This window comes from Strongylocentrotus purpuratus, unplaced genomic scaffold (genome assembly GCF_000002235.5).
Source record: "Strongylocentrotus purpuratus isolate Spur 01 unplaced genomic scaffold, Spur_5.0 spur5_scaffold_4, whole genome shotgun sequence".
In the NCBI taxonomy this organism is placed as follows: Eukaryota; Metazoa; Echinodermata; class Echinoidea; order Camarodonta; family Strongylocentrotidae; genus Strongylocentrotus; species Strongylocentrotus purpuratus.
The window spans coordinates 14629918-14648510 of record NW_022145610.1 but is presented as its reverse complement, the minus strand read 5'-3'; the positions used below and the strand labels follow the sequence as shown (position 1 = coordinate 14648510).

General features: G+C 37.4%; 1 protein-coding gene across 3 annotated transcripts in view; it reads left to right on the top strand.

The window, feature by feature from the left end:
* The window catches only part of LOC100891245, a 45925-nt gene extending 27332 nt beyond the window's left edge, over positions 1–18593 (top strand). For 2 of the 3 annotated variants that reach the window (XM_030997745.1, XM_030997747.1), the window contains 7 exons: positions 2535–2616; positions 4567–4865; positions 6374–6520; positions 7837–8051; positions 9513–9600; positions 11399–11581; positions 16117–18593. In XM_030997745.1, the coding sequence (XP_030853605.1) occupies positions 2535–2616; positions 4567–4865; positions 6374–6520; positions 7837–8051; positions 9513–9600; positions 11399–11581; positions 16117–16346 (1244 nt within the window). In that variant the 3' untranslated portion in view covers positions 16347–18593. The remainder of the gene's footprint in view (positions 1–2534; positions 2617–4566; positions 4866–6373; positions 6521–7836; positions 8052–9512; positions 9601–11398; positions 11582–16116) is intronic. The other variant, XM_030997746.1, reaches the window with a different exon arrangement.

Sequence of the window (18593 nt, the reverse complement as noted above, 5' to 3'; positions counted from 1 at the left end):
GCATCTACAAACACAATGGAGACCATAAAAAGCAGTGCATGATAACGTCTTTTTAAATCAATTCACAGATTAATACACATTTTTATCCGGAGTTATCATTGCACAGTAGGCCTACTGTAGGCCTACATGAAAAAGTGTTTCACTGATGTTTGCTTTCTCTTTTTGAAGTCACTTTCCATGGTTATTTTCTGATGTAAGCCTACAAACAGCTAGATAAGACAACACGTGTGGCCTGGTTAGTATCTGCAGGGGCGGATCTAGCTTTTTGCAAGGGTGGGGGCGGGTTGACGCAATGACGATGCGGATAATGTGTGGGTCTGGACACATGATGGCGTTTTTCTATGCACATAACATTTTCAATTGGCAGCCCAAGGGTGTGGGGGGGGGGGTAAACCCCTTCCCCTCCCCTCCCATCCCCTGCCCCCCTTTCCTTGGAAAAAACAGGTAAAAGCACGATAATTCGACACTTTTTTTAGAGACGGGCCCCCTCCCCTAGTGCCCAAGAGGGAGGGGGGCGCGTGCCAAGTTTAATTTTCGAGGGCTAAAAAAAAAGTGGTCAATACCCCCTCCCCCTCTCCCCCTCCCACTGAGCGAATTATCGGCCGGCACGATTTTCAAATTTTTCGAGGGCCCCCCAAAAAAGTGGCCAATACCCGGTTGGATACGCCCCTGAGTTTAATTAAACTAAAACGGAGAGCATGACTTCATAGATTAAAAATATAACATTAAGAAGCAACTATTATATTGTTTTCGATTGGGTAGATGTTAAACCCCCTCCCCTCCCCTTGGAAAAAAAACAGGTAAAAACACGTTAGTTTGACCTTTATTTGGAGACGGGCGACCTCCCCTGGAGCCCTAGAGGGAGGGGGGGGGGGTGCGATTTTCAAATTTTCGAGGGCTCATACCCATGCACACATTAATTAGCCTATGAGAGATAAAAGTGTCAATATTCGGTGAATGGGCTACAGTCACCTTCCTGTCTACACCAATAAATGTTGCACATATTTCGCGTTCAGATATCTAATAATGCCATTAGATTTTACTCTCGTATAACTAATTTCTAGGTCCCTTCCTCTAGCCCGATTACTTCTAAACTTCTAGAGCGTAATCTCCAGCATTCAATCTAGATCACCTTACTCTACGTTTTCCGAAATCACGCATTGGTGACCGTCCAGGCTTCATTTTGTCCGTTTCTAGTCCGTTTTAAGGGCTTCCTTTCTTCCTTCCTTCGCTTCTCCACTATCCTAGATCCTACAAACTTCTTACAAATTCCTATAGATAGTGTAAGAGATGGTCTTCCATCTGCGATGCATAACGGGGCCTTCAAAACGCCATCTTTAATTATACTCGAAATTCAAATACGAAATCGACTCTGTCAAAAGTTGCTGAAACTTTTTAAAAAACTATCTTTAAAAATCGAAAATTGCCATAACTTTTTCATGCCGATTCCATTTTGTTTCAAAACATTTAAAGTATCTTAATCTCATCATTGCGAACATCCCAGTCGAATTTCACGCTCCAAATGTCAGGCATGATATAATAGCGCCCTCTTAATTTTTGAAAATGGCATTCTTTATGTAGCCGTAGCTCCATCGTGCCAGGACAAACCCCAATTTTTTTTGTATTTATTTAGATACTTCAAGATATGCCTTTTCCAGCCATATACAAAAAAATACAACTTATCACTGACCGGCTTACCCCAAACTCGCAGTTTTCAAGAAATTGCGGAATACCTTCAATTTGCTCTATAATAGAGATGTTGTTTTATCTGCGACGTAAATTGACTACCATATACATTTTGCTTGTTGGAGCAATGTGTGTTTCAAAATACCTCGTCTGTTTGTCACATATAAATAAGCGTGTTACGTGTTCACGGATGGCGACAGCGAATTTTGACCTCACAGGCCGAGGGGTCATTGCAGATCAAAACGCCGATTTAGCGTGCCGTCGATTGAGAGAACGGTCGTATCCGCCCGCTAGCCGCGCTGAACATGTACAAAACGAATGTAAATTCGTGCGTGTCGACTGGCCTGTTTAAATTCGCGTTGCAACTTCTTTAGTTTCCGATATAGATTACCTCCGGCTTCTTACAAAATATTAGCGTTATTTCTGTAAGGATGGATGATCAGCCTGACATATCCATAGATGACACACGGCTTTGGACAGTTTAGTGCCCTGAAAGATCTCCTTCGTAGCAAAAACCTGAAAGTTTCAAGTTCGAAAATAGGAGTTAGTTGCCCTTGTGTATGCGGCTAAGATTATGCCAGCCTTCGCAACACCGGCCACCAGCTCAGCCGGAAGGAACAAAATAACTATTCCCCCTCCCCCCCCCCCCGGATTAAAAAAGAAATGAGTTGCTCCTTATGTGCCTAGCGCATTGGGAGTTACCAAGGTCTCTGAAAAATTGTAACTCGTCAGGAATTGTTAGGACTTATGCCCCAGGCAAATCTTGCACCGACATTATGGTGTACCCCGTGTATTTGATTATTTCTCAAATATGTATCTCTATTTTATATGTTAACATTCCTCCTCAGCTTCAAGACCATCCACAATGGCAAAGAGGCAGAAAACTGGAGAGACAACTGAAACCCCGAGGGATGACACTCAAAGTACAAGGTAAAGACAAGTTTAGCATTACACGGGCATAACTCCATACTACGATACTTGTATAACTGTTGAATTAGTAATGGTCTCAAAATTCAAATAACTGAGTAAAATCATCAATCTTTTTTAAGAGTAGTTGAGGTTATTATTTTCTTTTCAATTTCATGCGAATTTACTATTGGTAGTAATAATAAACGACGTTCGACACATAATGTAAAACAAGAATTTGCGTTAGTGGAAATTAAAATATGACGTTATTGGTTATTCATTTCATAGGGAAATAAATGAAATGCCAAACATCAAACCTCCAACATAAAAAAAACATGTCATTACACTCAAACAGATGAAATTAAAAATAGGCCCTACAATTTACAATTGCAAAATAGTAAAATGCTAAAACAACGACCTCCTTTCAAATTAATCGAATCTCTATATTGCAAAAACCTGCAAGTACTCATGGTAATGAAGAGCCAACTCGGCCTGAAGCTGAACCGTGGAATAAACAGGATAGATAACAAATATAAATGAAATAGAATAAGTAGAAGAGATAAAAATCGATAGCGGAAGAAAAAAGGAGGAGAAGCAGCAAGTGTGAAAATGGTACGTATATTTTAGTTTAGTGACGTGTGTAAAGATAAATTAGTTAAAGGAAATTGTTGTCGATCAAAATAAAGACAACAACTTAAAAACCGACAATAATGCATACAATACCCAAACTTGAAATCAGCACACAACAAACAAATTATGGATGCCTTGCATGCATTACCCAAAATACCATGGAATCTTTTCTAGAGCCCTTCTTTGTGTTTGGCTGGTCTACTGTAGCGATGTTTTAATCAGGTACCCACCACTAATGTGTTCTAATGAAACATATGAAAGCCCTTAAAAGTGATCATATTATATATCCTAAGAGAACGACATTACATGTGAAAAAGTAGAATCCTTCACCGTAGAGGTGTTGTGGTCCAGTGGTTAATTCTCCGTACTGTGAACCACAAGGTACGGGTTTGGAACATCTCTGCCATAGCGCTAAAGTCTGTTGGCAAGACGTTAATTTACATTTGATACACTTCACCCAGGTGAGGTCCTGGTAGGATTATGCCTTGAAATACACTGTGCGCTGATAACGGCTGCCGAAGCTAAAGCTAGGGTAATAATTTCCAACGCTCTTTGGAAGCGCATAGGAACGTTATAATGCGTTATACGATGACGAAGCGGATCGTAATCAAATGATTGGTTGAGAGCGTACACGTGACCACGTTTTTATTTTGCCTAACACGTAATTTTAATAATGATCGGTCATTAGTAGATGCTAATGCCCGGTCATTAGTAAATTCATGTTATAAAACATCATTATATATAACAAATAAAACATCATCTTATAAAACAAATGATACACATCATTTTGGTCGGGCATTAGTAAAATTACCCACCCTCAGTAAAACTTCGAAACAGTCCAAACACCCTCGGCTATCGCCTCGGGCGCTCCAAAGGTACCTCGTGTTTTTTTTGTTTTTTTACCAATTCCCTCGCTAATGTGTATCATTTTGGAATAGTATAGTGTCATTAGTATAAACGTAAAAGAATGGTTTTGTCCAAATATTTCATATATCTATTTCATTGCATGAAAACACCACTCACATGACTAAGTATATCTGAAGTATTGATATAGTCAATAAATCTAAGAATATTACTATCTCACTTACTGGTGTATTATGGAAATTAACAATTGTGCCTTTAATATATTTTTTGCTAATTCTGTAAAATAATGAATTCACATACCGGTAACATGAAAGATAAAGCAGGAAGGAATTGAAAATTGACCAGGACGTTTCGTTACATTATTCACTTTGTGATTTATAATTCATGATTTCCAATTGATATATTAAAGCTTGAGTAGGTATGTTTTATAACCTTAAGTATACAATACATTAATTTCATAATTTTTTAATAATATTTCAGTGGTCAAACATCGAATCTTACTCTCGAATTGAGTAAAGTCATCACCAAAGTAGCAGACGCCATATCAAACGATGATGATTTAATGCGTCTTGGTCTTGAGCTTGGAGTCGAACAGCAACATATCGACCGGGCATTAGCGACGAATTGGAATGGAGGTGAAAAGACCAGTCATGGTAATTTGGTGATGCTCCAGAACTGGGCAAAGAAGGTCAAACAATCCGAGCAACTTCCAACTCTTAGAGCTGCTCTAAGGAAAACGAAGTTGATAGGAGTAGAGGAGAGCTGCCTGCCGATAGAAGGTGAATTCCATTTTTTCAGAAACTTTTAATATCCGCATCGATACGGTTTAATATCGGTTTATCAAAATTAAACTCATTATTTGCCGAACGAAAATTGGCCGCATGGTGAATACTTTTTGGTAAAAAGTAATCATAATTGGAGATTTATAATGTTTGAAAGTAGGGTGATGCATACACATTTGAAATACGATACATGCTCTGGCAATGATTGCTCTGCGATCAATATTTTTTACTATGGGTTCTTAACTGATCAAAAATTTATCTGAAATCACTTTGGAAATGTATACCAATGCCACATTTAAAGTTAATGAAATATTTTTCATAATACTCCTGCGTAATTCATTATCATGAATTTTATTACTTATTTTTCGGGAGGTGTATTTAATCATCTTTTTTTCTTCAAATCAAATGTGGTTAAAAGAAAGTCTTGGAAATTTTCTTTCGTCTTCAAAATGCCGTCTTCATACTCTCAATCGAGATCCGAAATCGGCTCCGCCTAAAATCTCTAAAATTCTGTAAAAGTTGACCCCTAAACACCGTAAATTGCCATAACTTTCTCATATCCATTTTGTTTTGTCTCAAATTTTCACAGTATCTTTATCTCATTATTGCACGTAAGGTTGATTTTCACGCACCAGTGGTTACGCATAACATAAACAGCACCCTCTAGAGCATCGATGAGTAGGTTTTGTTACCAAACCAGTTTCCCTGACCCTGTTCTCGAGTCCTGTAAAAAGGCAGCAGCCAGCTTCAATATATAACTCACATCATTCGATCCTCCCTATGAATTCGACAATGTCTGCCTTAAGTGCAAGTAGCGGGGGCATTATGTTTTCGGGTTGTCTGTCCGTATACGCACGTCCCGTTATCGTGATCGCGTTATCTCAGGAACCGATTGATGGATTCCCGCTGTATCTTGCAGAGCCAATAAACTTATTAGATTTGGGGTGACGTGATCAAAGGTCAAAGGTCAAAGGGCTCATTTTGTATGCAAAAACGGCTCGTGATCACATTTTTATTAGAACCGATGGACGGATTACCATCAAACTTAAGACATGTATATATCTTGCAGAGCCAATGAATTGATTCGATTTTGGGGTCATGGGGTCAAAGATCAAAGAGTCATACATGTAAATGAAAAATAGCTTGTAATCACGATATTCTGAGAACTTGGTAATGGATTACAATCAAACATGATATTGCTATATCTCAGTTTATATTTGTTGCGTCTCTCTATCTCTCTCAGCAATATTGAATTCAATTGGATAGATGTTTACCGAGATAAATAGTACAATAGAAGGCTATGGTAGAATGTATTTTCACGTCTAGACATGTGAAAATGTTTCATGACAATGCAGCAAGTCCATTTATAACGATTGAAATAAATGGCAATTCAAAAGTCACACACAAGTGACACAACAACAAAAACAGTTTTAGCCACTGCTTCTAACAACATCCTAATCAGATCTATTGTTTCCCCTATGATATTGCTGATGTGCAATCAAAAGCAGGCTCAATTACATCTGGCCAATACGAAGACAGCGTCCTGGTCCCAGCTAACATCCCGTTTGATTTTCCCACTGAATACGAGCCCGGGCGTGGCTATGTGCTCTTTATCAACAACTTTTTCACTGGAAAAAAAGGTCAACGGAAGGGTAAGATGTTACTTTGAGTTGCATATATGAATGATAATGAAAGTAGAATTCCCTGTTGCAATGCAATGCAGTTTTGCCTAAATTTTCACTTTTGACTTGGCCCAATATCCAGGTGTACATTTCTTTCAAACGGGGCAACATGGCTTTTTAATGATACCAAAATCAAGTATAGTAAGGAGAGAGGAATCGATGCTCAAATTTGAATTCCAAAACTTTAAAAAAGGAGTTTAGTTCAGTGGCGGATCCAGGAAAGGGGGCCGGAGGGCCCACCCCCTCCCCCCCCCCCCCTGGGAAAAAAAATGTGGATTTTTACATTTGTTAACGTTAATTTGACCTTTTTTCGGAGAAGGCCTCCCCCCTGACGCTCAAGGGGGGGGGGGGGTGCAAATTTTCAATTTTTCGAGGGCCCCCCAAAAAACAAATTAGTGCTCACTACCCCCCCCCCCCCCCCCCCCCCCCCCCCCACTGAGCGAATTTTCGACCGGCGAGATTTTCAATTTTTTTTGGAGCAAAAACAAAAATTAGTGCTCACTACCCCCCCCCCCCCCCTCCCCCCCTATGATGGATCACATGCTTTTCATAATCTTTTTTCTTCCTTTTAGTTTCTGTTATATACCTTGTAAGTTGGCATTCAAACTTAAAAACTTATTTGCCTCTCGTTGAATGCTTTTGTTCACAATGTAATTATTCTTAGTTCCTTCAAATGGAAACTATCAAGAAATGTGATTTTCAAGTTCTACTGAGTTGCCCTTCTGTAGATACTGTGATATATGATTACATTTGTGGTCATTGTTTTCTTACAAGTATTGCTTTTTCCGTTTACCGTTTCTGTTTAAAGGGGAAAACCCTTAAGCTCTTTTTTTGTTTCTAATGAAATTGATTTCAGAAAAAATCCCCTTCTTGAGGCTTGTTCTGATATGGCACAGTAAACTGCAGCAAAAAAGCCACTAAATTAATGGCACAGCGCGCGCAAGAAAGGACTTGCACATATTCACCAAGCTCTGTGTTATAACATACAGAGCTGTGTATCTACATGAGTAATTATACATAAACCAACGCGGTTTTGTCGTTTCATATCTGAACAAGCCTTTGCGTGTGAAGTTTGACAGGTGATAAACAGAAAGATGAACTTTTTAAATTTAGCCATCATTTATTTTTGACTTAGAATAACGCATCTGTGTATGAAATTATGATATTGAACAATTTCGTTTTTTTTAAGGTGATGGAGAATGACGCATCTGTGTTTAAAATGACAATATTGAATGATTTGGGATATTGAAAAGGTGACAGAGAATGTTTGTTTTGCCCCTCTCCAGGTGCTGAGTTTGATGAGAAAAACATCAATAATCTGTTTAAAAATGTCCTCAAGGACTATCACCTTGAGTACAAGAAAGATGTATCTCTGAAAGAGCTTGAGGATTACCTGAAAGATGTAAAGGATACACTTTTGAAGGGTATCTACAAGAGCTTCATTTTTATGCTGGGCACACATGGAGCACCAAAGACGGTTGGACCTGACGGGCGTATGAAGGTAACCCATGGAATTTCATAGTTTCATTATTAAGGTTTCAATGATGTAGCTCTTCCTTTTCGAATTGGCACCACTCATTCTTCCAAATAATGTTTGAATTAAAACAAATTATTGAATAACTAATGTGAATGCTTATCACTAAATTAAACTGACAATAGCCAATTTGTATACAAAAATATTGCCAATTTAGATAGTTTAATGGTTGTTTACATTATAAATATTTCTTATTCATGAAGAAAACAACAACAGCACAATGTACTGCATTACAAGTGGACTAACAACTTTCAGAGATATTTGCTTTTTCTGGTCATGTATGTGTGTTATAGTAATAATAAAAGAGAATATTTATTTAGTGCATAATAAATTGAATATTTCTCTATGCACTTTACAATCATGACAAATTTGAATATATAAACAACATAATAAATAGCAAAGTGTAGTGTTGCCATAACACAAATACAACTACACCCCTCTCATCTACACTCCAAAATTTTAGAAGAAATCACGAATCATGAAAATTAGTTTAGATATGTCAGGCCTTCCTCATTAAAAATTCCTTTTAGTAACATGAATGATGAATTTAAAAACAATTGATGTGCTATTGTAAACTTTTCAGGCTTACAGAAATTCTCTGTTTTCTCGCTAATATGATGTCACATTTGGTCAATGTGATCTGTAATGAAACATGTCTAATTTCCAGAAAACCTTGCTCTCAAAAGATGCAATAAACCTGACAGAAAAGAAGTTAAAATATGGTTTAAAGCTGTAACTTTCACATTTGTATATAATGTACATATATACAGTGCGTCCCAGAAAAAAAACGAAACCGAGGATTATCGACATTTTATCATAACTTAGTCACATTTATAATTGGTAAATGACACATATTTGGAAGGCTAATCTCCTCTTCTTTCATTTGATGCAACTTACATGATGCATATTTCATGCATGAATGATCAAAGTGAATTTGAAGATGTCTCCAATGCTGGCTTGATTGTTTGATACAGCTCTGCCGGTACTGCCAACGAGGTTTAACAACATCTTAACCTTATTTGATTATTTATTGTTGAAAAAATAGTAACAAATACAAACCTACTAAAGCTTTTCATTTACATGCACCCATCAGAGTGCATGTAAATGACAAGAATGAAGCATAGTAAGTCTTTATTCGTGGCTATTCTTTGATCTTGTATGATTGGGGGGGGGGGGGCGTCCGGATACTTACTAAACATAACGACTTTTCTTTTGCCTTTGGATATAACAGAAAAGGTTCATCAGATATCACTAAATTTCATGAATATTTTTCCTTTATATTATTGTCCAACATTAGTCTTAGTGATTTATGAAATATTGCTTGTAAACTTCTTCTACTGTTGTTTTAAATCAACTGTCCAAATACAATACATGTCCGACATACAACGTCTGGGTATACTAATCATTTCTTTGTTAATTGTTTCGTAGGATGGAGTACAGATGGCTGATGGTGAATGGATGTCGGTTGAGAAAATCGTCAGCAATTTCCATGGTGACCAGATACCAGCAATGAAAGGTAATTGATTTCGAAAAGATGCATTCTTTCTAGTCTCTACTGACAAAGACCCCTTTCAAATATGACACGGCAAAACTGTTGCGTTCTTTTTTTTTCGATGACGTAAATTAAGTGTCATATAATGCTTTTTATTTTTGTTTTTTTAAACACAGAGCTCAGTAAATTCGCGCATTGCCAAGGACTTTGTTGTGCACAGTTGCTATTCATTTATACAGAAGACAAAAACCGTGGTGACTGTTTTGCTACGGTTTACTTTGCCATATCTGAACAAGCCTTATCATGATGGATGTGAAAATACAAATATACAAAATTGAAAAAAGATTAATCGATAATCCAAAGCTACTCACTGAAGTAGTAACTATACTGTATTGATTCCACTCCGTAACATGACAAAGATGTTGCCTGGTCAGGCAAGGCACTCATCCTAAGGGGTCCTTCAGATATGAAGAGGTAAACAAGAGGTAAACTTCGCACAACAAAGATCCTACGTGTATTCACCGAGCTTTGTGTCATATGATACAGAAATGTGAAGTGTAGTACACTGACGTCATAATAAAAAGAGTCAGCGGTTTACAGCATCATCGATGTATCTGAACTAGGCGTACGATCTCTCCAGAATCAATGTAACATTTTATTATAAACAAGGCAATGAGATTAAATGTATGTGAGAAAACAAAAATGAAAGCGTAGAGATTAAAGCCCATTTTGTTGATCAACAAATGATAGGTGAATTAATGTTGACATTATTAAATCACTATAGTTGGCTAATCAATTTGAAGCATTATCCTCATAAAACACATTATCATATGACAAGGGAGGAAATTGTCCTGTTCAATGATGTATGATACATTATCTAGTTATGTTGACTTGTAAATGATGACGTATTGCTGGGGTTTCCCTTTTCTCAAAACACCATTTGCTTTTTTGTTGTTCTTCTTCTTTTGATGTATGTGCTTGTAAATCGTTTGCAGTGTTTTAAAGGTCAGTTGAAATCCCATTCATGTTGATGTGCAGGGCTGCATACAAATAATATTTTGTTTAATGTTCTCAAACCTGCTAAGTTCCACCCTAAAAGATGCTTCAGATCTCATTCCCTAAATGACATCATCTGTCAATCATTAGTGAGCTAACAAAAGACAGTGGTATGTAGCTTCACCAGAGCTGACAACCTAATTACAATGACCATATAATACTAATATAGGAGTTGCTATGTCAGACGCGCTGTAGCATTACCAGGAAAAGAAAGGTAATGTGGAGGTATTGTATGAGCCTGCAATTCTTTTGTGAGCATATGCTGGTTTATAATGTGCATAATATACCCCCCCCCCCCTAAAAAAAGACGGAATTTATTATAATAAATGAGATATTTCAAACAAAAATAGTGTTTATGAGTGGTACTCTATATAGGGTGTGTCAGACAAAGGCTGATTATCTAGAAAATGGCTATTTAGATATTAGCTAAGCTATTTAGATAATATTCCATTACCAAGACATTTCACAGGATTTCTTGAGGGAAATTTCTGTCCGTCACCTACGTAAGTGAATTATCTAGGTAATTCAAGATCGGGAAAATTGTGTCTGACACCGTCTTATGTGTGTGTGTGTACCATTTGTCCATTCGATATATCAGACAATACAGAAATCACTCGATATGACCTTATATATAAGTTGCATTCTGGCATTACTATACAGTATACATTATCACAGAGAATACACAAGTTGCTAGACTCCAAATAATATGTCAAAATTTCAATTTTTCTATTAAGAGATCATCCCTCTCTTTATGTCTACCTACCAGACAAGCCAAAGGTCTTCATTATCCAATCATGTCGTGGGGATAAGATGCAGCCCTCTGTACAATCGTCTGATAACGCAGAAACAGTGTCGAATGAGAAGACGAAGAACGACCCCCAGCCAGACTTCCAGCCAGCCTACCGCCCCGTCAACTCGGACATTCTAATTGCATATGCAACCTCAGAAGGTATGATTCGTTATTTGTCTGCATGTTCAGAGCTAACTCCAGGGACACCTAGCTGCATTACTATCCTGGCTGTGTATTAAAAGTTGTTGTATTGATTCTCAACATTTCAAACACCACTGTAAAAAACTCAACTGATTTTACTAAAAATCGGTACTTTATATTTAATGACACCTGATAGCAGTAAACTACTTTTTTTTCAACTTACTGATGTTAAAAAGAATAATTTAAAAATTCAAGTTGTAAGTCTGCTGTCAAATTTGCCGATCAACCACATCGGTTCTATTACAACAGTGTGTGGTGTGTGTGTATTTGTGTATTACACCTGCCTCTCAATAAATATGCAGTGATTGAGGTCAATACGCATTTATAGCATTGACTCTATGCTTCGATATTCTGGACACGTCTGGCTTTTGAGGCGGGTTAAACCACATGCGGTCGTTTATACATGTACATACTACAGGAATACATAATACAGGAAAAATCCTTAAAAAATTGAAATAAAAAGCATTCAATACAACAAAAAACATTTATTCACCATGCATTCGTGTGCATACTCATCTAATCGGTGTTGGAAATCGGGGTCATAGTGACACACATGGTTTAATTAACACGACCCCGTCTGGTCTGAATGCGCTGACAAAATTTAAAGGGACTCAGTAACATTGTTTAGATGAGAGAAAATGGTGCTAATTGAAGTAGTGACTTCAATGCTAAATGTACAAGTAAAGATAATCTGAAAGTTTGAGTGAAAACTTATTAACGATAAAAATTGGGAAAAACTGATCTGATAAATTCCCTAATTCTCCCAACTATATTACGATTTAATTATATTTTAGGTGACGTAAATCGTCACAAAGCAATGAATTGGCTCTATATACCATTCCAGACATTTAAGTGTTGACAGATTTTTTATAGCCTGTTTTATGACTTTTTTTCAAGGATAAACGGTTGGGAAAATTCAAAAATGGTTGGGAGAATTTACTGTCAATCACTGTTAGAAGGTGTTGACCAGTGACACCTTCATAAAAAAGATATATAAATATCTTTGTGGTTTCAGGATTTTCTCAGGATTTTTTGCCTGTAAGAGGGTAAGTACAGTATAAGGACTATAATAAGTAACATTTCATACAAAAATTACACAAATTTTTCGTCAACCTTCAACAATGTTACCGAGTCATTCAAAGAAAATCACAAATATGTCAACTAATGCATCACTACAAACTGGCAAGCTAACAGATGGCCATCGTACAAGTTTTAGGTCAACTACATATCGGGTAATTTATTAAAATACAAACACAACTACCTCCATAGCAGCTGGGAAATGCGAGAGATTCGCCAGAAAAATAACGATGTTTTAATGACGTCACCATATGGACCAATACTAACCTAGCAGACGACGTCCCATAAAGAATGAACATAATAGCAAAGCTATTATTTGTCAAATTATAATGAGTTAAGTGTTTATAAATGTAATGGCATGTCAAACCATTCAGGGGGATATGACCCGATTCTTGTAACTAAAATCTTCTGCTTGTAAATACACAGGATAGGGGTTAATTAACAATCAAAGAAACCAGACTTTCAAATTAAAAACAAAAAACGGAATGATATTAAGGACGGCATTTGTTTCCTCTTGAAACGCCGAACATACCGCGGTGTGTGCAGCTGAATATACAATGGCGTCTTTATATTTTGTTTACAAGCGACAGATCCCTTTATTTTTGTATCGCTGCATTTGTCATTAAAATAAAACCATGCGCGGGGTTTCTGTTTTTGTTTCTGTTTCGGTTGCGTCGGTAGATTCAGGTTTAACTGTACTTCACCAACGTTTTGATTTGTATGGTCGTGGTTGTGCTACGGAAGGAGAGGTGTTTCACATTTGAAGTTTCTGCTTGAAGACTGCACTGGAGGTAGACATAACTGTTTCCTCCTTGAGTAGGTTCCATTCTGCTACTGTCCTGTTGAAGAATGAGTATTTATGCACGTCCTTCTTAATCAGTACCCTCTGGATTCTTTTGCTGTTCCCTCTAGTTGTTCTTCCCCCCCTCTGATGTTGGTTTGAATGTATATGTGTCGGCCTTGATTCCCACTTCTCCGTTTATGATCTTGTACAGGAGTTGAAGTCTGGCAATCCTCCTTCGATTCTCCAGTGAATCCCACTCTAACTCCTTGATCCTTTGGGAAACACTGCTCTGTTGCTTGTAGTCATTCATGCAGAATCTAGCTGCCTTCCGTTGATTAATCGATTCGATGAGAAGAATGTCCCCTTTGCGGTACGGGTCCCATGAACTACTGGCGTACTCCAGGATAGGTCTGACCAGCGTTTTGTATGCAGACTCTTTGATGGCCTTGGTACAAAACCAGAGGTTTCTTCTTAGGAAACCAAGCACCTTGTTGGCTTTGGAGGTGAGCTTCGTGAAGTGAGTGTCCCATCTCAGCTTGTTGTCGATTTCCACACCGAGGTAGGGAAAAGAAGACACTTCTTGCAGTGGTTGACCACAGAAGGTGTAATTCCTATTCGGTGGGTCCCGATTGTTGGAGATCTTCATGACCGTACATTTGGCTGGGTTGAAAGACATGGCCCATTTGCTCTGCCAAGCTTCGAGTTGGTGGAGATCCTCTTGGAGGGTATCCAATTCTTCTCTGGACTTGCCGTTTGTATAGATGATACAGTCGTCGGCGAAAAGTCTGGCATTGCTGCGAAGATTGTCTGGCAAGTCATTGATGAACAGCAAGAACATCAGTGGGCCGAGTACCGTTCCTTGCGGTACGCCTGACAAGACTTTCTTAGGTTTTGATGAAGTGCCATTGCAGATTACCTTCTGTGTCCTTGCTGTGAGGAAATGTCTCAGCCACTGAAGTAGTGGACCTCTAATTTCATGACAGTCTAATTTCCCAATCAATCTTTCGTGGGTCACCTTATCAAACACCTTGGCAAAGTCAAGGATTGCCATGTGGGTTGTTTCTCCATTCTCCACATTTTTAGTCAAGTCATGGGTAGTAAGGATCAACTGTGTCACTGTAGAGTGTTTTGCCCTGAAACCATGTTGGTTATCCGCCAAGATGCCATGGGCCTCTAGATGTTTCATTATGTGAGAGTGGATGACATGTTCCAATATCTTGCTGATCACACTTGTTAGAGAAACTCCCCGGTAGTTGGCAGGTTCTTCCTTGGGCCCTTTTTTGTAGATGGCACAGACATTGGCATCTCTCCACTGAGATGGGAGAACTCCTTCGTCCGTAGATTGCTGAAAGATGTCTGTCAACACCGGAGTGATTTCTTCTGCACACAAATGTAGCATCCATGGTGAAATACCATCTGGTCCAGGGGCTTTATTGGGCTTGACCTTTTTAAAATGCTTCAGAACACCCTCGTTCGTTATGGTCAAGGTTGGTATGTCAGGAACACCGCTCCTTCCCAGGGTTGGAACGTCTAATGTATCTTCGATGTTGAATACACTAGCAAATTGGTTGCTGAGAGCCTCTGCTTTTTCCAAGTCATCGCTGATGATTTTGTTAGAAACCTTGAGATCAGCAACACCAGACTCTTCCTGTCTCATTTTCTTGACAAAATGACCAGAAGGCCTTCGGGTTCTCGACCGTACAGTGGGACAGGTTATCTGAGACGTAGTTCCGTTTAGCACTGTTAAGTTCTCTTCTGAGAGAGTGACTGAAGGTCCTGTAGATCTCCCAGTCTTTATTATCCTCAGATTTTTTGGCTTTGTTGTACAGCTTCTGTTTTTTCCTACAGAGCCGTCTAGCTGTGCTTCCTTTCAAACCATGGGAGGTTTCTTCTGTTACTGGAGGACTTTGATGGAACATGCTCGTTCACGACTAGTTTGATCTTATTCTCAAGCAAGTCCCATTTCTCTTGGACAGATAAGAATGAGTTTAGAATGAGGCAATAGATTATACATTTAGCCTGATGGTAGCGAAGTAACAGAAAGAACTCAAGAGAAGATGGAAACACAGGCACTGAAAATGTGTGAGATGTCTGCATGGGACATCGTCTGCTTGTGCCCATCATGTCCATACTGTGATCTTACACACCTCAGCAGCGTTCGGAGAGCTCTTCAGGTGCTATGCCGGGGCTGTATTTAAGCGTTTTGTAATTTATAATAATCATTACTTCGATTGCTTCCAGGCATTGCATTTTGATAACCTTGTCGAATCAAAGTTTCAACTTTGCAATAATGAAAATAAAGTTAGTTTTTAAATCAATGAATATCTACTTTAAGGCAGGTCGACGGAGGGTTAACTGGCCCTCTGTAAATGTGTTTACGGCCAGACTGTGGCAGTTTAGCCTCAATCTCGCACAGAATTGATTTGGGTTTGATCTGGATTGATTGTAAGTCCTCCAGTCAAATTAAAAACTTACCAACCCTATCTCTTTACTACAGAGTTGCAATCAATACTCAGGTCACGATCAATTTGAATCAATCTCCACTCTTTAAAAAATGGAATTCCAGTCTATAAGGTATCTATTCTTAATAGTAGAATTGTGTTTTTTTTAAACAACATTATTATCTTGTCAGGTACTTTGGCGTGGCGCAATGAGGAAGAAGGATCCTGGTTCGTAACAGACCTATGTGAAGTCATCACGGAGTGTTACGACAAAGAAAACATGGTAAATATCCTTATTCGAGTCAACGGCCGTATGGTGTGTCGAGAAGAAAAGACTAAAAAACAAGAACGTATTAAACAGATGCCGTGCTTTTTGTGTACATTCACCCGGCAGTTCATGCTAGCATATCCTATAAAGTAAGGATGGATACAAAAAAGGTAAATCCGAGGTACCTTGAGGTAATTTGATCCACTTGCATACAATTCGGTACCAACACCCATTGGTCCTAATGTCCAACGGTACCATATCCATTGGTCCTAATGCCTATCGGGTCAGGCAGTCCATTGGTACCGTTTTCCATTTATTCAGACCGTCTATTTGTACAAATCCGATTTATCTAATTTAAGCCTGTATTGTACAGACTTAAAAATCACTGAAATAATGCTTGCATAGCTTGCCTGGCATACATTGTAGCGACGGTTATTGTATCTATGTTTGTTTTTGTGGTGATTTAAAAAAAAATCCTATGAACCTATTACTTGTAAAGCAAGTGCATGTAATTATCTCAAGATGCATTTTAATACTCATGTTCTAAGAAAGTTTTTGTATGTTAAGGTTATTGTTTGTATTCCATGATTTATATTTGATTTCAGAATGGAAATTAATATTTCATATATGTGAAAGTCATTGAGCTTAATGTAAAATTATATTTCTTCTAAACATCATGCTGCATTCTGACCATTCATGAAAGGCAACAGCCTGCATTCTTGCAAAGCATCTACATATAAGCCAGGTTTAAATCTCACATAAGTGCAAAGATTTAGCGCACTAATTTAACATTTGTTTAGCTAGCAAATAAGACAACATAGTTTTCAGAATAAAGCCCGATAATTTTGTAACTATATGTAAAAAAAAAAAATTATAAAAAATTCTTAATGAAATTTGCTTCTTAAGATTCATTTCAAGCCTGACTAGTTTGTTATATGTTAGAGTAGTTTGTAGAGAATAGTTTGTATGGGACGGAAAGGGATGCACTTGAACCGTCGTAAATTAGTTGACTTATATAAGCCGGGTTTATATCTTATCGACATTCAAGAATTGGGCCGAGTCGGTTTCTTTAGAATACTGAAATATCTTTTGAATTAAAATTCTTCTTCGAATCATTATTTTATTGGGGTGATGCGTACTTTATTTGTTTTTGTTTTAGAGTACATGGATTAGCTAAGGGTTGTTAAATGTGATATGGTTTAGTAACCAGGATTGCAGTTTTGTTCTTTTTTTCCCCCTCTCTCTTCAGTTTGTGGTGATTTAGTGTCTTGAATTATTCTACAAATAATATTTTGCTACATTCCCGGTTGTAAGCTCTTGATTAAGCCAAAAACTGTTTGCATTGTAAATATTCACTTTGCCCCCTCCCCTTGCTTTTCATTACTACGTGCTTAATCGAGTACAATTTTGAATATACATGTTCATGTATGCCTAGATATTTTAGATTTCAAGTAAATACAGTTAAGAAAATTGGTGTATTTGACGCTTTGCAGCTCAATTGCCTTGCATTCAATTCAATATTATGACTAGTATGTAACCTGAAACGAAAGAGAACACAAATACATGCAATGTAGGTCTTGACTGTTCAACGATATTGTCACTAAACCAAGTTTTTTTTAATAAAGTTGACTGTGTTTGTCACATTTTATCGCTCATGTTATGAGTTTCATGCCTTAGTAAATATATTGCATACAAATGGATTTCTACATCATTATTCTATATATTGGGATCGTAAGGAAACAATATGAATTGACTTACCTCTTTAAGAACTCTTTTTATGTTTTTTTTTAATCAAATATGATCACAAAGACGTAGAAAATCATCCTAACAGATTTGTCGAAGTTAGTTGCAATCATGTTTTATGCAATTTATCATTACAAAAGGTGATGTTTAAATGAAAAAGGCGTAAGTTGACATTTTAAAATTCAATGTGTTTGCGATTTATATGATAAGAATTGAAAAGCATGGTGTAATTGTATCGAAATGTATGAATTTAAAGTGCTTCCATTGGGCCAATCACTAATATGCTGAATAAAATTATGACGATGTTTTTTAGGTACCCGTGTTCCGACCTCGAATTATGAAATCAATAATCTAAAGTAAATAGGGAGTTGATAACAATCTTGCAACATAATTAATTAAATTGTATATATTTACTTATGAACGGTATAAAAGTATGAAATAGACAAGGTAAACGTCTTTTCACTCTATAAAGAAAATGAAACAATATCAACGTAAATTCTTTAGATATGATATCTTATAGATATTATTTTGTGAAATTCAATTTAGCTAAAATACAATAGTTGGATTTGTAGTACATGTATATTTCCAGTGAGCTTACTTTTTGTAGATACAGAGCAGTACTAAGATCATGGCATAATAAATTGTCCTTTCATCTAT